Raw genomic sequence first — 16,970 nt, 5'->3', positions numbered from 1 at the left:
GGGGTTCACAAAGGACCGGGGGTACAGCCCAGAAGGGAGCTGCCCTGGGCATGGTGCCCACTCCCCTCCTGGGCTGGGACACCGCCGGGTCCCCGCGTGTCCCACCGAGGGGACCTGACGCACGGCAGCAAGCTGTGGCCACATTGCCTTCAATCCACGGGCTCCATGAGCACAGCAGCATTTGGGTGCCCGGCACAGGTAACACTGGGGACGTGGTGCTTCCAGAGCCACGAGGCAGGAGGGACACGGGCATCCTGATTTTGGGGGTTTTCTACCTGAATGGAGCTGAGCCCCAGAGCAGGGTGCCCAGCGGGGATGCTTGGGCCATGGGCAGCACTCCATGGCTCTCTTGGGGCTCCCCCCGCCGAGCTGGGACATTGTGGTGGCAGGGCTGCTGCTGGGGGAGGGGACCTGGGCACCCACCCCCCTCCTCCCAGGGGAGGCAAGCGGAAAGAAAAGCTGCATTTCTTTAGAAAGCAAGGCCTGACTATGGGAAGGGTCCCCGTATCCATGCAGCTCTCCCGGCCTCCCGGTCCCCTTTTAGTAATCTCACTTCTGGGCCTGAATTCATTCAGACATTGTGGAGGATTAGCTGACCTTTCTTTCAGCGGTTGGTAAGCTGGCGATGTTAAAGCTTCCCAAAAATTAAGCTCTCAGGGGGCTGTCTCCGAGGAGGGAGCCTGCAGGGCTGCTCAGCCACAGTGGCTGCGTCCCTGGTAGGGACAGACCTCGGGCTGTCCTTCTGTCCCAAAACCAGAGGTTTAGGGAGGCTGGGAAAAGCTGTCAGAATGAGTGACACTGTCACAGCTAGCGGGTGGCACGAGCTAGCAGGGACAAGCTGCTTTGGCATAGCGAAGGAGCGTTCACTCTGAAACCTAACAACGACTGGTGGCTTGGCTAGCGTTTTGCGGCAGAAAGGCCTCAAGCTGGGTCTGAGCATGAGGATTTATGTTAAGCTCCCGAGCTCAGACGTGACGGAGTGACACACAAAGTGCTTCCCGCAGAGGGGGGAATGTGCAAACGGTGGGGCCGCGCTCCCCTGGCCAAGAGAATCTGATGCTCAGAGCGGCTGCTTGCGAATTCACCAGCGCAAGCAAAGCTCATGTGCGGCCAAACCCAACCTTCCGCCCAAACCCGGACAGGGAGAACAAATTGCACAGAGGGAGAGCAGGGCTTCATCCAAAGCCCGTGGAAACCAGCAATGGAACTGGTAATCATTTCTCCTCCTCCCACATGCTTTCTCTCTCTATCTAATTTGAACCAAGGCTTTTGGGATGCAGAAATAAACAAACAAACCCAAATGTCACAGCAGAAACCTCCGAGTCTGACTCAAGCAAAGCTGTTGCTGTTCCTCTGCTCCATCCAGCTAAGCTCAGTTATTTTACAGAGGCTGCGATGGGGTCGGGGCGGGGGGATGCCGTTGTTATCCGTTTAAATTGCTCGTTTAAATGGGCAGCCAGCTTCTAACAGGGCTAATTTTATAGGCACCATAACCCGCTGTGAGAAGTTGCTTTTATGACTCTCAACTCCCCCTGTCTCAGGCAGGAACACGGCTGCATCCCTCCCGTGGCACGGGGCTGCTGCTCGCGCACAGCCCACGGCGTCGCTAATTCAGAAAAATAAAACTGTCTTCTGAGATATAAATTAGATTATTGCTCGGGAGATGAGCCGCTGCGCTCACCCACGGGGCTGCCGCCGTCGGAGAGCATCTGTTGCAATTACAGGTTCCTCCAGCCCCGTGCAGCACAAATGACCTCCCGAATATTTCGGCGGCAGCTGGAGCTTGCGCAAGCCCTCCGTGTGCTGCATGTGGCTGAGCAGCGAGTGCCTGCTCTGCGGCCAGCCCTGGGCTGGGGGCCCCCTCGTCCAAGGATGCCGGGGGGACCCGAGCCCCTCCGAGGGGAGCAGGGCCCAGGCTGGCACCTTGCAGCGGGCACCAGAGGCTGAGCTTCTCCCTGTGGGTTTACACGATGCAAAGTGCACCTCTGGCACTAGAGCAGTGATATTAATTGCCCATGAGAGGAAGCGTATAATCAGCCTTCAATGCTGTATAATTACACAGAAATTACCAGAAGAAATTAATTCCAAAAGGTGAACATATGGGCTGCGACGCCGGCGCTGGGTTCTGCCTCTGGTTACTGCCACTCATAACTGAGGGCAGAATCTGGGCCAAAAGTGTGTTTTCTTGTTCATGATTTATTGTACCAAAATGTAGCTGGTAATGAAAACCGCGCTCCACTTAGCGCACATGCGACTTCCAGCAGAAATGCCAGCAGGAACTCCTTCTCCTCCTCCCGTTGCAGCTGCCCGTGCAGCAAGGATCCCTGGGCTCAGTGCGCGGTGACACGGAGCTGTCCCCAGGCCCAGTGGCCGTGCCACCCGCACCCTGCTCTGCCCCCTCCAGCCCCAGCCTCCCCTCCTGCCCCACCGCAGCAGGGCTGAGCCCTTGTGCCTCCTGGATTTGGGATTATTTCAGCGAGCAAATACAAATCCAGCTCCATGACCGCCCCACTCTGCAGCACCCATGTTCAGCCATGTTCATGTCCAGTTCAACCAGAACACCCAGAGCTGACAGGAGCCATGTAGGTGAGCACTTTGCTCTTTTCGGGTCCAACCTGCTGCTTCCCAGCCTTAAAAATGCCCTTTTTCCTTTTTTTTTTTTTTTTTTTTTTCTTTAATGCAACTGCCGTGCACCAAGCAGTGGGACGCTGCTGAGATGAGCAGGTGCAAAACGTCCTGGGGAGGCCCCACGGTGCCAAAGGGACCCTGCAGCCCTCCCAACCCCCCCTTGCCGACACGGGGCAACCTGTGGGAAAGTGATGGGAGATGGCTGAGTGCCACAGCTGAGCCCCTCCGCCGCAAACGGGAATTCATTTGCATGCCAGCGGTGTAGCTGGGCGCTTTGCAACACGGTGGGAGCATATCAATGGGTCTGGGTCTTCCGTATCGCCGGCAGCGCGCTGCCCGTGGAGAACCCCCCCGGGAGGTAACACAGCGGGCGCCCAAATGAAACCCCGGTCCCCAGGGTGCCAAAAGGACGGCAGGCTGCAGCGCGAGGAATTCAGGCACGTGGTGCACCCGCGGCCAGATGGGGCTGTGGCCTCTCCTCTGCTCTCAGAGCTCCCCAGTGGGTCCCAGGTGACCGTGACCGAGGCCCCACTCAGGAGCTGCATCCCCGGTTTGTGGGGCCGGCCGGCACTTCCCACTTCTCTTTCAGTTCATGGACACCCACACATTTTCCAGGGACCCTGCAGGCACCTGGGGCGGTACAGGGCAGCTTCCACTGCAGCCACCCCACAGACTCCTTCAAGGTAATGCGTGACCCTGAGAAATTAATTCTGTTAAGAAATTAACGGCACCACATCTGAGCCCATGGGACCTGCTTAGTGCCCAGGACCTGAGCACAAACCACATCACCCCTGGTCAAAGCAAGCTAGCCCAATTATTGGCAATAAATACATTTATTCCAAATGTATACCCACTTTGCATCTCTTTATATTACACAGCTGCTCTGAAGGGCTGCCGGAATAAAGGAAAAATAAAGTCTGCAAGCCTTCATGCCTCCCTGCTTCTCTTAGCGGGGCCGGCTGAATTGCCGTTGCTATTATTGGTGTTGTGATTGTTGTTGTTATTATTATTGTTATGATTATATGCATTTCATTCTCTTTTGGGTTATGAATAATTTATGACTCTGTCTCCAGCCCCTTTCAATGGATTCACTATCCAGGGAGACTTGCTGAATAATTTGGATCATTCGTTTTCAAGTGCATGGGCTGCCGACAAATTGTTCGCTTTTCATTCCTGGGAATATTCATTGGTCACCCAAACCAGGGGATTTCTTTGGTCACCCCGAGCACGTGATGGGCCGTCTGGGGTTTTGTTGGGGTGTTTTTTTTTTTTTTTATTGATTGGGTGAAACTTGGTGAAGTGGAGAGTACCAAATAGCTCATGTGGGGGGCTGGATTTCTGGAGAAATCACTCTGCCACATTTTTGTGAACATTTGGTGGCTTCACAGAGGCTTGTGAAAAGCAAATGCTATGGAGTAGATTAAGCACTGTTTAATGTTTTAAAGGCATTTCTATTTGCTGTTTGATTTGATCAAAACTGTGATATGGAGGATTGTTAAGCTTTTGCTTCCTCGGTGTTAACTAGAGAAATATCGAGATGTAAGACGTGGCTACCTCCTTGCCTAAAATCACAGGAACAAGCAGATTTTTGAAAGGCTTGCATTTGAGCATATTTTGGCATTAGCAATCAAGTAAGTGTCGAGCGCCCCTGTAAACCAGGCTCTGACTGCTGTGGCTGGTTTTGGGGCCCAGTGGCAGAGGCATGCCCAGGGTGCTGTGAGGACGAGCCCTGCTCCTCGCCCTGCTGCCGGGGCACGGGATGGAGACATCACCGCCGGTACCCGCAGCTTGTCAGGGCTGTCCCCACCTGGACATCCTGCAGTTTTTACCTCCAGCACCCAGACCACCATGAAAATCATTAGGATACACCACGCTCAGCTGCAGAATGAACTGACAGCAAAGCTGGGTTGGTCCACAGACTTTTATCCCCATCCCTCTAGCCCAAATGATGCTCCGTGCCCCCAAATGCCATGGCTTGAATCTGAGCACAGGTTCACCTGGGAATTAGCAGCCTGTGGGGCACCGCCCCGGCTCAGCCTGCAGCACGGTGTGACTGCGACCCCACGGAGCATCCCACTGCCCGCCCCACGATGGTGCAGGATAACCTCATGGTGCCGGGGCCCCGAACCGGGGGGGCTCATCAGCTCCCGGCTCCGCACCGCTTGCTGCCTGCTTAGCCCCGATTTACGAGCAGCGTGTAAAGGACAGACACTGGGCCGCTGGGCTGAACAATGCGGGAATATTAGCCGAGTTACAAAAACAAACAAACCAAACCCCGCCGGGAGTCCGTTTCATTTATCTTCTTTTGTCCAGTTTTGCTTCAGCGTGAAAGTCGCCCTTTCAAGTCCAGCAGTTGTGTTCCAGCCCCGGCGGGTAGCTGATCCAAAGCGTTACACTGAGAGCTTCCCAATGGCATGTTTGCACAGTTCAATTCATTTCTAAATATTCAGTGGAGTTTCCCTCCCTCCTACCCTCCCAGGACTTTTTGCCCAAGAGCCGAGGGTGTAAAGTACAGGGCCGGGGATACTGGTGCACAGAGCCTTTGTGTGCAAACACAAGCTGCTGTTTGTATTTGCCTTCACACTGTCAGAGCTCAATTGTGTGCAGAGCAATGCTGGCTACCAGTCTGCTTTCAATATCCGCTCGGCCATCCCCGCTGCCAGAGAGACGCTCCCCCTCCCCGTCAGCTTTGAAGCAAAGTGATTTAATTTCATGAGACTTTCGGTAATCACGTTACGATCTCCAACATTAACCAGAACTGACTCCCTATTGCAAAAGGGCGGGCGAACGACCGAGTAAACAGCCCGGCTGGGGACAGCCTGTGAGGCGAGGGGAAGGCAGAACCCGCCCGGCTGCTCGGCTGGTCCCGCACCGCGGGTTGGATGCGGCCGTGAGCAGCAGTCCCTGGCCAGTGCTGCGAGGGAGAAGCCAGCTCTGGCATCCCGACGGTGCTCTGAGGGCAGCTCGGCTTATTCCTCCTGCACCACTGGCTAGTTTTCAGAACCACCACATTTTCTCCCCTCTGTAACTCTCCCTCTCTTTTACCCTCTTCTTCCCCGTTCCGGTTACAGAAATCTCTGCCACACCCCAGGACTGGATTTGCTCCTGCGACAGGCTCCCTCTGGGCGAGGAACATCGCGGTGCCCGTGCCCAGTGCCCGGCAGAGCCAGGCCCTCACTGGATGGAGACGGGGGTCTGGGGCAGGTCTAGAAAGAAGAAGAGGAGGCAAAGAGCCAGGGATGCTCCGGTATCGCCTGCCGGTGGTGCCTCTCCCCCAGTCCTTCCCACCTCACTGCACGCATGGTGAGAAGAGCATCTCCTGACGGACCCCAGGTCATCCACTGGTCCCCAAATGAAAGCATTTCTGGGGCTGCAAGAGCAAACCAAGGTGCTGCATGGGGCTGTTGAGCGATCCCTGGTGGGTGTAAAGAAAATCCCTTTTGCTCATCAAATGTATTGTCCATGCTCTCTGCATCCACTACAGCTCAACTGCCGAAGACTGGACCCTCAATATCCAGATGGCTGACATTAAGGCACATTAATTTGCCACGTGGAGCTGCCATGAAAATAAAGTCATACTCAGTTAAAATGAAGTGGGGATCTCGACGATTCACGCAGTGCTGCAGAACGCAGCCTTGTAGGGATCTGGCTGATGGATGGCTCAGAAATAGTAGGGGGAAGATGTCACGGGCTCCTCATCCATCTTTCCATCCCAATCCATGAACTTGGCATACAAAGGCAGGTGTAAAACCAGTGATGGGGTCAGAATGGCTGAGCAGAGCCCTGCACACAGCCCGGGGAGCAGCTCTCCTCCTCTGCTGCTTTTCCCCCTCTGATTCCCACCTGGAAGCACTGTGAGAGATAAGAGAGCGCTCTTCTCGCTCTGTCCCACACCATTATTGAACCCATCCCAACAGTTCCCCACAGCAGGTCAAAAAGGATGAATGTGCTGTAAAACAGACCTGCAGAGCCTGGCTGCTTGCAGCCTGCCTCGGTGCCCAGCTGCTCCTGCTCCTCACATCATTTGGGCCCTTTCCAGGTGAAAGTGGGGGTGGTGGGGGTGGGCTGCTGGGTGTCCTTCACCCTCTCTCCCGATGGGTGAGATGCAGCAGCTGTGACCCTCAAGCAGGGAAAATGTTTGTCTCCGAGACACCCCGAGGCTGCTTGCCCCAGGAATCCCGCTTGTGCTGATGTTCCCGTGTGCTGGCTGCACAACCACCTGCTTGCTGCTCATTTTTGGCCCAGGACAGCAAAGAAAGATCTCCTGGGCTCATCCGTTGTGCATCACAACAGCTGCTGAGGAGCGGGGCTGGGGCTGCTGTGCCCTGTGCTGGGCTCTCCGGCTGTGCCACAACCCGGTGGCAATGACCAGCGGGCGAAGCAAAAAGTCCCTTCCAGCCCTTAGCCTACTACGAAATACTTTAGGATGACCCTGTGCTACAAGATGAGGGTAAAACTGTTTTTCTTTTGTTTGCTTTTTTTTTTTTTTAATCCCAGCCTATCCAGGTGGGAGATACAGATATAAATTTCAACCCTCTCATCATTTACGAGATGCTTTGAAAAAGTTTGAAACTAAAACTCCCAGCTGCATCCTCCTCACTTTCAGAGCTGTGTGTGGGACATGGAGCCGGGCTCCTTCCCTACCCTCTGCTTTCCTGCTCACTGCGCTCCCAGCGATGCAGCTCCCAGGCAGAGGGAAGGTCACTTTGCACACGAAGGGCACACTGTGCACGGCAGCAATTTTGTGCTAGCTTTGTGCCTTCGATGCAACGGGATTGCCTTTGCCAGTGGGGACCTCGGGTACTCAGCACCATCCCTGGGATGGAGGGGATGGAACAGTCTCTCTGGCTGTAGCACCCCATTAATTTTTAAACTCTGGGAACCACTAACATAAATCCCCAAATCCAATACCCAGCTGAACTGCATGCTTCTTCTATCCCCAACCCACGCCAATATGGGTGCCTGTGCTGTCCCACATTTCTTTAGTAGCTATCCCAAAAAAGCGACATTTTTCCTTCCCCTGCTCACCCCCTGCATTCTGATGGGCACAGCACAAACTCCAAGCTCAGCACAGACCACGAGCTGCAGGAGCCGGAGCCGAGGCATGCTCAGCCCCGTTGTGCGCTGATCCCTGCTGCAAATGCACTGCCGAGCGCCCGCTCCGCTCCCCAGCCCATCTCCTGCAGGCTCCCGGCTGCTCAGCTCGAGTAGGAAAAGCCTCCCCGTCTCGTTATCAGTCCCCAGGGCATCCTAATCCCCCTATAAACGAAAGCTATTATACAGATATCTTTTTAAAAGCCTGCCTGTCACTTCCCCATCAGGGGATTTTTTTTGGAGTGCATTCGCAGGGGGGAAGCACCGTCACTGGGCAGAGCCTGGTTTGCACCGGGTGAGGATCTGGCCCCGTTTCCTTACACGATGCACGTGGGCACCTGGTTTTAGGCTGAGCCCAGGCTGAGCACCACGGCCGTGAGCTGCCCGGCTCCACGAGGCAGCAGGGAGCTGGCAGCGGCGCTCGGGGTGGGGAGGTCGGGTTGTGCAAAGGAAGTGTCACCCGCTGATTGCAGCGGCTAAGGCCAAACGGCAGCCACCGCTCCGGAGACACCCTGGGGATGGAGCAGATGTGGCTGGCTGAGTGTCCCCGAGTGTCCCTGGCTGCTCCTCCCACCTGCGCGGTGGGAAGCCCGTCCGAAGCCGCGCCGCGCTGCCTTGGCTGCATCCCTGCCACACAGGGGGAGGCGGGCAGTGCAGCAGGAAGCCCCTGGCAGCAGAGCTGGGCTCGTTTTGGGGGTGTTCTTGGTGGCATTGCTCCCCTCAAACATGTCCCCAGACCTGGCAAGGTCCCTGTGATCAGGAGGGTGAGGGTTGCCTGGGGCTGGGATCTGCCTCCGTCAAAGCCACTAATCTGTCCCTGCTGAGCCCTTTCCCTGTGTCCAAGCCACCCGCATGGGCTGATCACAGCTGCAAACCCTCTCCCAGCCCTGCTGCTGCCTGAAAATCTGGGGAGATGCTGCCTGGTGCAATTAGGAAGATGCCTCAGATAAACGGTGTGCATGAGGTCGAGTCCGAGGGCTGCAATCCGTCCGTGTGGCCGGGGCTCAGCCCCATAGGGACGAGGGCTGCTGAGTCCTGTGCTGCAGGCAGACCCGTCAGTGCTTTCTAGGGAAGGCTGACCATGATATTTGGTGGGTCCTGAGGTTGTCTTGGTTTTGTTTCTGCCATCTGACAGCAACACATGGCTAAATGTTCTGTGCAGCCCTCTGCAGCGCTCTGAAGGTACCTAGCTAGCCTCCAGTCCTCAATACCTCCTTCACCCTGCACGTCCTGCAGGCAAAGCTGGCTGGGGAAGAAGCTCATCACAGCACCCCAAATCCTCCCAAAGGTCCCCAGGAAAGCCCCTGCACTTGCACAGCTCAACCCCAACACAAACTGCCCCGTAAAAATCATGAGAGCTTCCAGAAACACTGCACCAAAAGCCAGGTTTGCCCCTAGGAAAAAGAGGGCAGCAGCCCCCCACAGCCAGAAAGCCCGTCCCCCATCCCCAGGGTGAAGGGGACATACATTTAGAATAGAAAGAAGGGCTCACACGTCCCAGCTGCCCCACGTCCCAGCCCGGGTATGAAGGCATGAATGCCAGGGCAGATTTTACAAGCAGAGCCCTGCAGGCAGCGGCCACTCGCGAGCCCTTGTGTGCTTTTTGCTCCGTCCTGGGCAGGAGCACGTCCCCCCGGGCGGTCACAGGGAGTTTGCCGAGGCGAGGACAGCGCTGGCTGAATAAGGATGACATGCTTTGGCCCAGAAAGAGGAGGGCAGAGATTAGCCGTGGACAAGCTCAAGGGAAGGCAAGTGTCCAACCCCGAGTGCCAAGCCTGGTTTTGTTTTAGCCTTAACTGCGCTTTTTTGTTTGTTTGTTTGTTGGTGTAAAAACCTTTCTGTTGGAAATCAGTTTAACTTTAAGCTTCCTGAGAATAAAAGCCTGTGAGAAAGCTCTACCCATGCAAGGCCCACTTGGGAGGCTACAATGGGAGTCTCAGCAGCTTACGGGCCCATATTTCTATGGCTACAGCACCCATCTGCTCAGCAATACCGTGTTACCCACACCTCGTGCAGTTCCCCATGCAGAACAACCCGCCGGGAGCAGAACCGGGACTGGGGTGCAGCGGATCCACTGCTCCATGGACAGCACACGGCAGCGTGAGGGGTGCAGCCTGGGCAGGCGTTGGTCCAGCTGCTGGGGAAGGTGCCACAGCCGTGGGGTTTGCCTGGGCACCGGGATGCTGTGCTGCTGCTGCTAAACACCTTTCCTGCACCAAGACCAAAGCAGTCTGCACAGCCCCATTTTGGTGTCCGTATAAGAGGATACGGAGGCACGGGGGGACAAGACAAGCCCGGATATAAGAAATGATGAGTATCCTGCATATCCTCCATAGGTACTGGGTGGTATGGGCACCCAGCAGCTCCAAAATCCACCGGTCAGCCTCACCTGACTGCCTCAAGCTGGGCACATTGTCGGGCTGTGCTGTCCCAGCTGGGTGCAGGGGACAACACAGGCACCCCAGGGACCCTGCATGGGCACCCTGGGATCCTCTATGGGGACACTGGGGATCCTGCAGGGGCACCTTGGAAATCCTGCTCAGAGCCTTTTTGTTCAAATAGGAAAAGTCGCTGCTTTACAAGGAGAGAAGGGATGCTCGCAACCTTCCCTCTGGAAGAGCCGCAGCGATACATGGGGTAAATGTTGGGGCAGCTCTGCTCCAACTCACAGGGGCACTTACAGAGCTGCCTCCCAAGCTGGTCTCTGCCAGCCACACTGCTTCTGCCCCAACTCCTCACCTCGAGACTGCTCACAAAGCCCTGAGCCCCCACAGGAGGGAAGAAGGTGGCAGGAGGACATCTCCCACCAGCCCAGCCCTGCCCGCCTGGTGGGTCTGAGCCACCACAAGCCATGATGATTAAGGTGGGCTAAAGAAAAAGGATCACCAAAGTTTCATAAGGGACACCAGGAATGCCCTGAGAGGAAATCCTACAGTCCCTAGATCCCTCTGCAGGACCGGAACGAGAAGAGCATGCTGCTGCGGCACGGCTGGGGCAGCACGCTGCGGACACGGGAGGATTTGATTTCCCCGGTTGTGATGAGGATGGAGGGGAGCCCAACAGCTGCTATAGTCAGCACTGCCCCGCAAATATCTCCCTGAACTGCCACGGAGACATAAAGGTCCAGCCCCAGGTTTGCCTGGGAGGAAGTTTTTCATTGGGAATGTCTGGCAGCCTGGTCTCTAGTAATTCCTGGACTCCTCTGCCTCGGAGATGAAGTTTCCTCTCAGCTGGAGGAGAGGCTGGCTCGCAAATTGCTCTGACAAGAGACGTATCGCAGCCTGGGAACCCCACCGCAGCGCTCGCCGCGGAGCAGAGCCTGTCTAACACCAGGATTCGCGCGCCTCTTGTGCCAAATCCCCTATCTGAAAACACAATATGTTTCCTTTTTCTCACTGCAATCGCACTTGTTATTGTTAAATGCTCTCTAGGCATAACAGAAGGCCAAAATCCGAGAGGCGCCCGGCACCTGCAAACACCACTGACGTCAGAGAAATGTGCAGGTGCCGGGCGCATCTCCTGTCCCTGCGGGGAAAACACTGCGGAGCATCCGAGGCGGCACTGGGAACGGTGTCCGGAGGTTGTTCCCAAAGCGCCTACAGCCTGTGCTTGTCTGGCAGAGCTTTCTCCAGCCAAGGCAAGTGCAGTGGTATTTTCTCCAAGTGAAAGTGAGATTTCAAAAGTGTTTCACGGCTTTTTTGTCCGCATTCATTTCCAGCACTCAAAATAACACCGCGGTCCATGAGAAATTGTGGGGCGGTGTTGATTGAATTTACTGATGTTGCTAAACCTGGTTGAAGCTGGGTCCCTGGCTGTTTTCGTGCATCCACACAAGCTCACCAGCAGTGGAACTCTGAAGGCGTTTCAGTTCAGCCTTTTCCAGCTGCGTTCTCCTCTCACGGGGGAGCTGGAAGCTTCATCAGGACAACATGGGTTGGACAAAAAGCGGGGCTTGGGCTGGCCGGACACTGAGCTGGCCCGGCGGTGCTGAGCGGTGCTGGGGAGACAGAGGATGGAGAGCAGACCTCCCTGACTGGCTGAGTGATTGCAACAGCTTCCCTCCAAGCTGTGTCCTCCCTGGAGCATGTTAGCTCCCAGGCGCCTGGCCAAAGCCAGACTGTAAGGCCAAGCTCTACGTGGAGGAGTTATTTGCCAGGTAAAGTCGATGGGAACCTGAACCAGAGGGAAGTTCTCCTGGCCGAGCTCCTTCTGCAGGAGCAGGTCCCTGGAGAACATCTCCTGGGGCCATGTCCTGTCCTCTCCCTGCATGGTGCCCGGGCTCTTGCAGGCAGCAAGAATTGATAAAGAAAAATTGGATCTGGCTGGCGAAAAACGTTCCCGTGGGAAATTTTGACTTTTTGTCAGAAACTCCAGCGCGTTTCTTTTTCAGCCCCAAATAAGCATGAATAGGAACAAAGATTAGGTTTTGGCAGGGGGAATGGGCTTACCAAAGAAAACACCCAAATTTTCAGGCAGAGCAGACACATTCTGTCATTTTTTCTTTGTTTGAAAACCCAACTTTCCCGAAAAAGAGCAAATTCAATGAAAAAGTCAGAACCGCTCCTCACACCCCTGGCTGGTGCGAATTCAGCAAATTTGGCTAATTCACCTGCCCCCTTACCACTGCCGCTCATTCACCTCCTTCTCAACCTCTTCAAGAGGTTGAAGATCCCTCCAGAGCGCGGCCAACGGCATCACCACCACCATCATCCGCAGACTTCCTCACCGCCAGTCCCCGGCCTCTGCCTGGTGAAGGCTGGCACCCGCAGCCTCCGAGTGAGCGCAAAGGCTGACTTTATCTCTGGGTATGGGAGAGAAATCAGGGTGGGCTGATGGTCGTGAGCAAGTGGGTGGGAACTGAATGGGGTTATTGTGATCTTTATCTAGGGGGATTATTCCGGGCCGTGTGGGCTTGGCAGGGCAATGCAGTTGTTTGGCTGTGGTTGGTGTTGCAAACTGATAGGTATGGCCCCAGGGAATCTGCAGGAGAAACAGACTCAGGAAAATTGTTTTACAGTAGCTTTACCGTTGCAAAACATTCATTTCCCAGCAAACTCTGAGGAAGAGGAAAAAGCCTCGGAGATTTTCGTTTGCAGAAGTCTGACACGGCTAGAACTGTGCATGGTCTGAAATGCAGAGCCTGGCACGAAGACACACATTTTACTGGAAACCGTGAACTTTATTGGAAGTAAATTGGAAGTAAGAAAGATGGTAGGCACACAGGGCCAGCACGATGACTGAACAGCGGCGTTTACGGGAGCACTTCAGGGCGCTGCAGAGCAGACAAGGATCTGGCAGTGACCCCGGGGCACCCTGAATTTTACGGCACTGCTGATGGAGACAACTTTCTGCGCACAGGGAACCTGTCCCGGGCTGCGAGATGGGGCAGAGGCCTGGCGGAAGCGGAGCCCCTCCAGCTGCTGGCGGGGATGCTCACGCCGGGGTGCCGCTGGGATCTGTCCCTGCCCGGCGGCCGGGGCGCGGAGCCCCTTCCGCAGGCTCAAAGCACTGCCGCACAGAGGAACCCCGCAGGGACAGAAGGAAAACCGGAGATAAATCACGGCTCGGCGCTGTTCGCACGTCCGAGCGGCTCTCCCCGCCCGCCTCCCCCCGGGGCCCGGCCTCTCCCCGCCGCCGCCGCCCCGGAGCCGCCCCGACGTGAGCCGCAGCCCGGCGGGGAGCAGAGGCTCGGCCCGGCCCGGCCCGGCCCCCCCGGCTCCCCCCCGGGGCTGAGCAGCCCCGCGGCACCGGGGGCACAGCCGGCACCCCCCGGGCTCCCCCGGACCCCCCTCGCCCTGCACCTTCCCGGCGGCGGCACCTGGAGCTCCCCGCGGCCGCCCCCGGCGGGTCCCGGTGCCCCCGGCCCCCGCAGCCCCCTGCCCGAGGCCGGTAACCCGCGGCCGCTGCCCGGCTTGGCCGTGCCTCGGTGCTGAAGGCGCCGGCGAAGAAATTGTGCTCTCTGCAAGGGACACATCTGATTGTGATTTGGGAAGAAAAAAAAAAAAAAAAAAAAAAAGGGAAAGAAAGCAGAAAAAAAAAAAAGCCAAAGCCCAGCCCGGCCGCTCGTTGTTGATTTTTTTTTTTTTTCCTATCGTCGGAGCTGCAAATGTTTTGGACGACGGGGCCGAGTTTTCCGTGTAAACAAGGCGGCTGCGGGCGGCGGAGAGCCGGAGACGCGCTCCGGCGCGGAGGGACGAGCCCTGCCGAGCCGAGCCGAACCGAGCCGAGCCGTGCCGTGCTGTGCCGAGCCGAACCGAGCGGAGCCGAACCAAGCCGAGCCGAGCCGAGCCCAGACTCCGGGCTAGCTCACCCCGAGACCCCGTCCCACGCAGGACCTGGCACGGCTCCGTAAACCGGACCGAGAAGGGGACCGGCAGCGCAAGGGGAGGCGTCGGCGGGGTGCACAGGGCTGCAGGGGAACTGCCCCCCAAAACCTCACCCCGTGCCAGGGACGCCCCCGTCTCCCCTCGGGTTAGCCCCGGAGCTGGGGCTCGCTTTCAGCCCGGACGGCGAGGGTTTCTCGCCAGGCACGGAGCGAACCGGCCCATCCCGGAGCGCTGCTGCCGCTGCCGTTTGCTCTCGGGTCCCGTCCCCGTTCCCGTCCCCGTTCCCGTCCCCGTTCCCGTCCCCGTCCCCGCCGCCTCCCGCTGCCCGCCCGAGGCCGCCCCCACCTCGGGACAGGACGGGGAGCGGGACTTGGCCGAGCTGCCCCGCGCCCGGCCGCCTTCTCCCCCCGGTCAGGACCGGAGCCGTTCCCGGCCCCGGCCGGGGCTCCCTGCGAGCGCCGGGCTCCGGCACGAAGCCCCCGACCCCAGCCCGGGACAGGGGACGCTGCCCCGCCCGCGCCTCTCCGGGCGGCGTCGTGCACGAACGGGGTCTTGCCGTTTTGCTCCGTGTCCCCTCTCCCCGCGCTGATCTCCGCCGTGTCCCCTGTCCTGTCCTTCCGAGCCGCCCGCGGCCCCTGCTCCGCTCTCCAGCGTCCCTCGGTGCCCCCGACCCTCCGGGTGCCTCCGCGTCCCGGGCCTCCCGCATCCCCTGCCCTGCACTCTCGGGTCGCTCGGTGCTCCGTGCCCCCCGCCCTGTCGCAGACCCCTCGCCGTCCCCTGGCCGGCGGTCCCGGGTCCCCCGGGGTCCCCGCTCTGCGCCTCGGGGTCCCCCGGGCTCCTCACCGCTGCGCTCCCGGCCGCCGCTGTGTCCCCCTGCCCTGCGCTCCCGGGTGCCTCAGTATCCCCTGCTCCGCGTTTCTGTGTCCCTGGGAGTCCCCCGGGTGTCCCCTCCTTTGCCCTGCGTTTCCGGCTACTCCCGTGTCCTCTCCGCGTCCCGCTCCCCGTGTCCCCGCGTGTCCCCGCGCCGCTCCCCGTGTCCCGGGATGGCCCCGGCTGCCCCCGCGCCTTTCGCTCCCTGTCCCCGCAGGTCCCCGCCGCGGGTTTGGGTGCCCGTGGCTGTCCCCTCCCTCGCCGCGCCCTTTCGGGGGGACCCCAGCGCCCCCTCCCCGGGGTCCCGGCGGTGCCCACGCTGTGCGCTCCCACCCGGGGACTCACCCACGCACTCGTTGGCCTCCCGGGCCGTGGCTCTCTGCCAGGGCCGGTCGTAGTGGAAGGGCTTGCAGCGGTCGCACTCGGGGCCGGCCGTGTTGTGCTTGCAGTCGCACACCAGGTTGTCGTCGCGGTCGCGCACGCAGCGGGACGCGTGGCCGTTGCACTTGCAGCGCCCGCCGACCTGCAGGTCGGACACGGCGTAGAAGTAGGAGTCGCGGGCGAGCTCGGAGTCGTCCTCGTTCTCGTCGCCGAAGGTGTGGAGGCGGCTGAAGGTCACCTTGATGTCGGTGGCCGTCACCCAGTCCTGCAGCACGGGCGAGTTGTCGAAGTCGTGGGCCGTGGGGCGGCCGTCCAGGGTGCTGAAGGCGATGAGGCCGCCGGAGAGGGGCCGCACGTCGGTGTGCGAGTCGGTGCAGATGGCCTCCTGCTCGTTCTGCTTGGTGATGGTGGCGCGGCTGGGCTTGTTGTACATCTTGCGGCATTGCGTGGAGTAGAACTGGAAGGGCACCCAGGTCTTGCCGTAGTCCATGGACTTGTAGATGGCCATGGACTCGGGGCGCGGCGAGCAGAACTGCAGGCTCACGTAGGTCACCTCGAACTTCTTGCCGAGGGAGAGGGTGAGGGTGACGTTGTGCGGGTACTGCACGTAGCTGTCGGACTGCCAGCACGTCAGGTTGTGCGGGTTGTTGAGGTCGGTGAGGAAGGAGGGCGGGTGGGCGCGCTTGGGGTCGGAGGCGTTGCAGAGGTGGCAGGAGCGGACCTGCTCCTCGCCCTTCTCCGTGACCACGCAGTACCGCGACGGCGGCTTCCCGCAGGTGCTCGACACCTTCACCTCCTTGCCGAAGGCCGAGTTGACGAAGTCGGGGATGCAGCGGCGGGGCAGCCCGTGCTCGTCGTAGCAGGGGTCGGGCTGCGCCGTCTGCACGGCGAACATGCTCAGCCCGTGGTAGCCACCGCGCAGCGGCTGCGCCAGCCACGCCGCGGCCAGCAGCAGGGCGAGCGGCGCCTCCGCGCCCCTCCGCGGCATCCTGCGGCCGCCGACCTGCGCGCAGCAGCAGCGAGGGACCCGCCGGGCACCCGCGGGGCCGCGCCGGGCTCTTGCGCGCAGCTCCGCGGGGCGACGCGGCCGAGGGCGGCGGGACGCGGGGGGCGGCTCACGGAGCCCGGAGCATCGCCCGCCCCGCGGCCAGCCCCGCGGAGGAAAGGGGGACGGCGGCGGCGGCGGCACCACAAAAGTGCCGCTGGCGGCGGGGCTGGGTCCCGCCTGCCTCCCGCCCCGGCTCTCGCACGGAGAATGACTGGCGGTCCCAGCCCCCGCCGCGTTTGAGGTCATGCTAAAGGAGTGACATTGCGCTCAAGGAACAGAACAACGACATCCACTGGCGGCTCAGCCAGAGACACGCACAGGCGTCGGGGGGGGAGAGGGGGGAGGGATGGGAGCGGGCCCGCCGAGCCCGGGCTGTGTGGGGGGGTCCCGCCCCGACGCCGCGGCCACGGGCGCCCCGAGAAGCCGAGGAAAGGCCCGGCTCTGGCCGCCCCCTCCCACCGCCGCGCCGGGGGTCCCCCCGCCCTCGGTTCCTCCTGGCCGCCGCCGTGCCCCGACGGGGCCGGGAGAGCCCAAAGCCGCCGAGGCTCCGTGCGCACCGGGCGGGGAGAGCCCGCGGGGGTTGCGCACACCCGTGAGGATGCCGAGAGGGCCGGGATCGGGCC

At 59.5% G+C, this 16,970-nt stretch overlaps 1 protein-coding gene across 1 annotated transcript in view; it reads right to left on the bottom strand.

Annotated features, from left to right (window-relative positions):
* NTN1 (netrin 1) overlaps positions 1-16,477 on the bottom strand; it is an 86,050-nt gene extending 69,573 nt beyond the window's left edge. The window contains 1 exon segment of the mRNA XM_040577754.1: positions 15,264-16,477. Coding sequence (XP_040433688.1) covers positions 15,264-16,287 — 1,024 coding nt within the window. The 5' untranslated portion in view covers positions 16,288-16,477.
* Between the last annotated feature and the right edge of the window lie 493 nt (positions 16,478-16,970).

This window comes from Cygnus olor, chromosome 18, assembly GCF_009769625.2.
Source record: "Cygnus olor isolate bCygOlo1 chromosome 18, bCygOlo1.pri.v2, whole genome shotgun sequence".
NCBI classification, from domain to species: domain Eukaryota; kingdom Metazoa; phylum Chordata; class Aves; order Anseriformes; family Anatidae; genus Cygnus; species Cygnus olor.
This window is presented reverse-complemented; position numbering and strand designations above follow the sequence as displayed.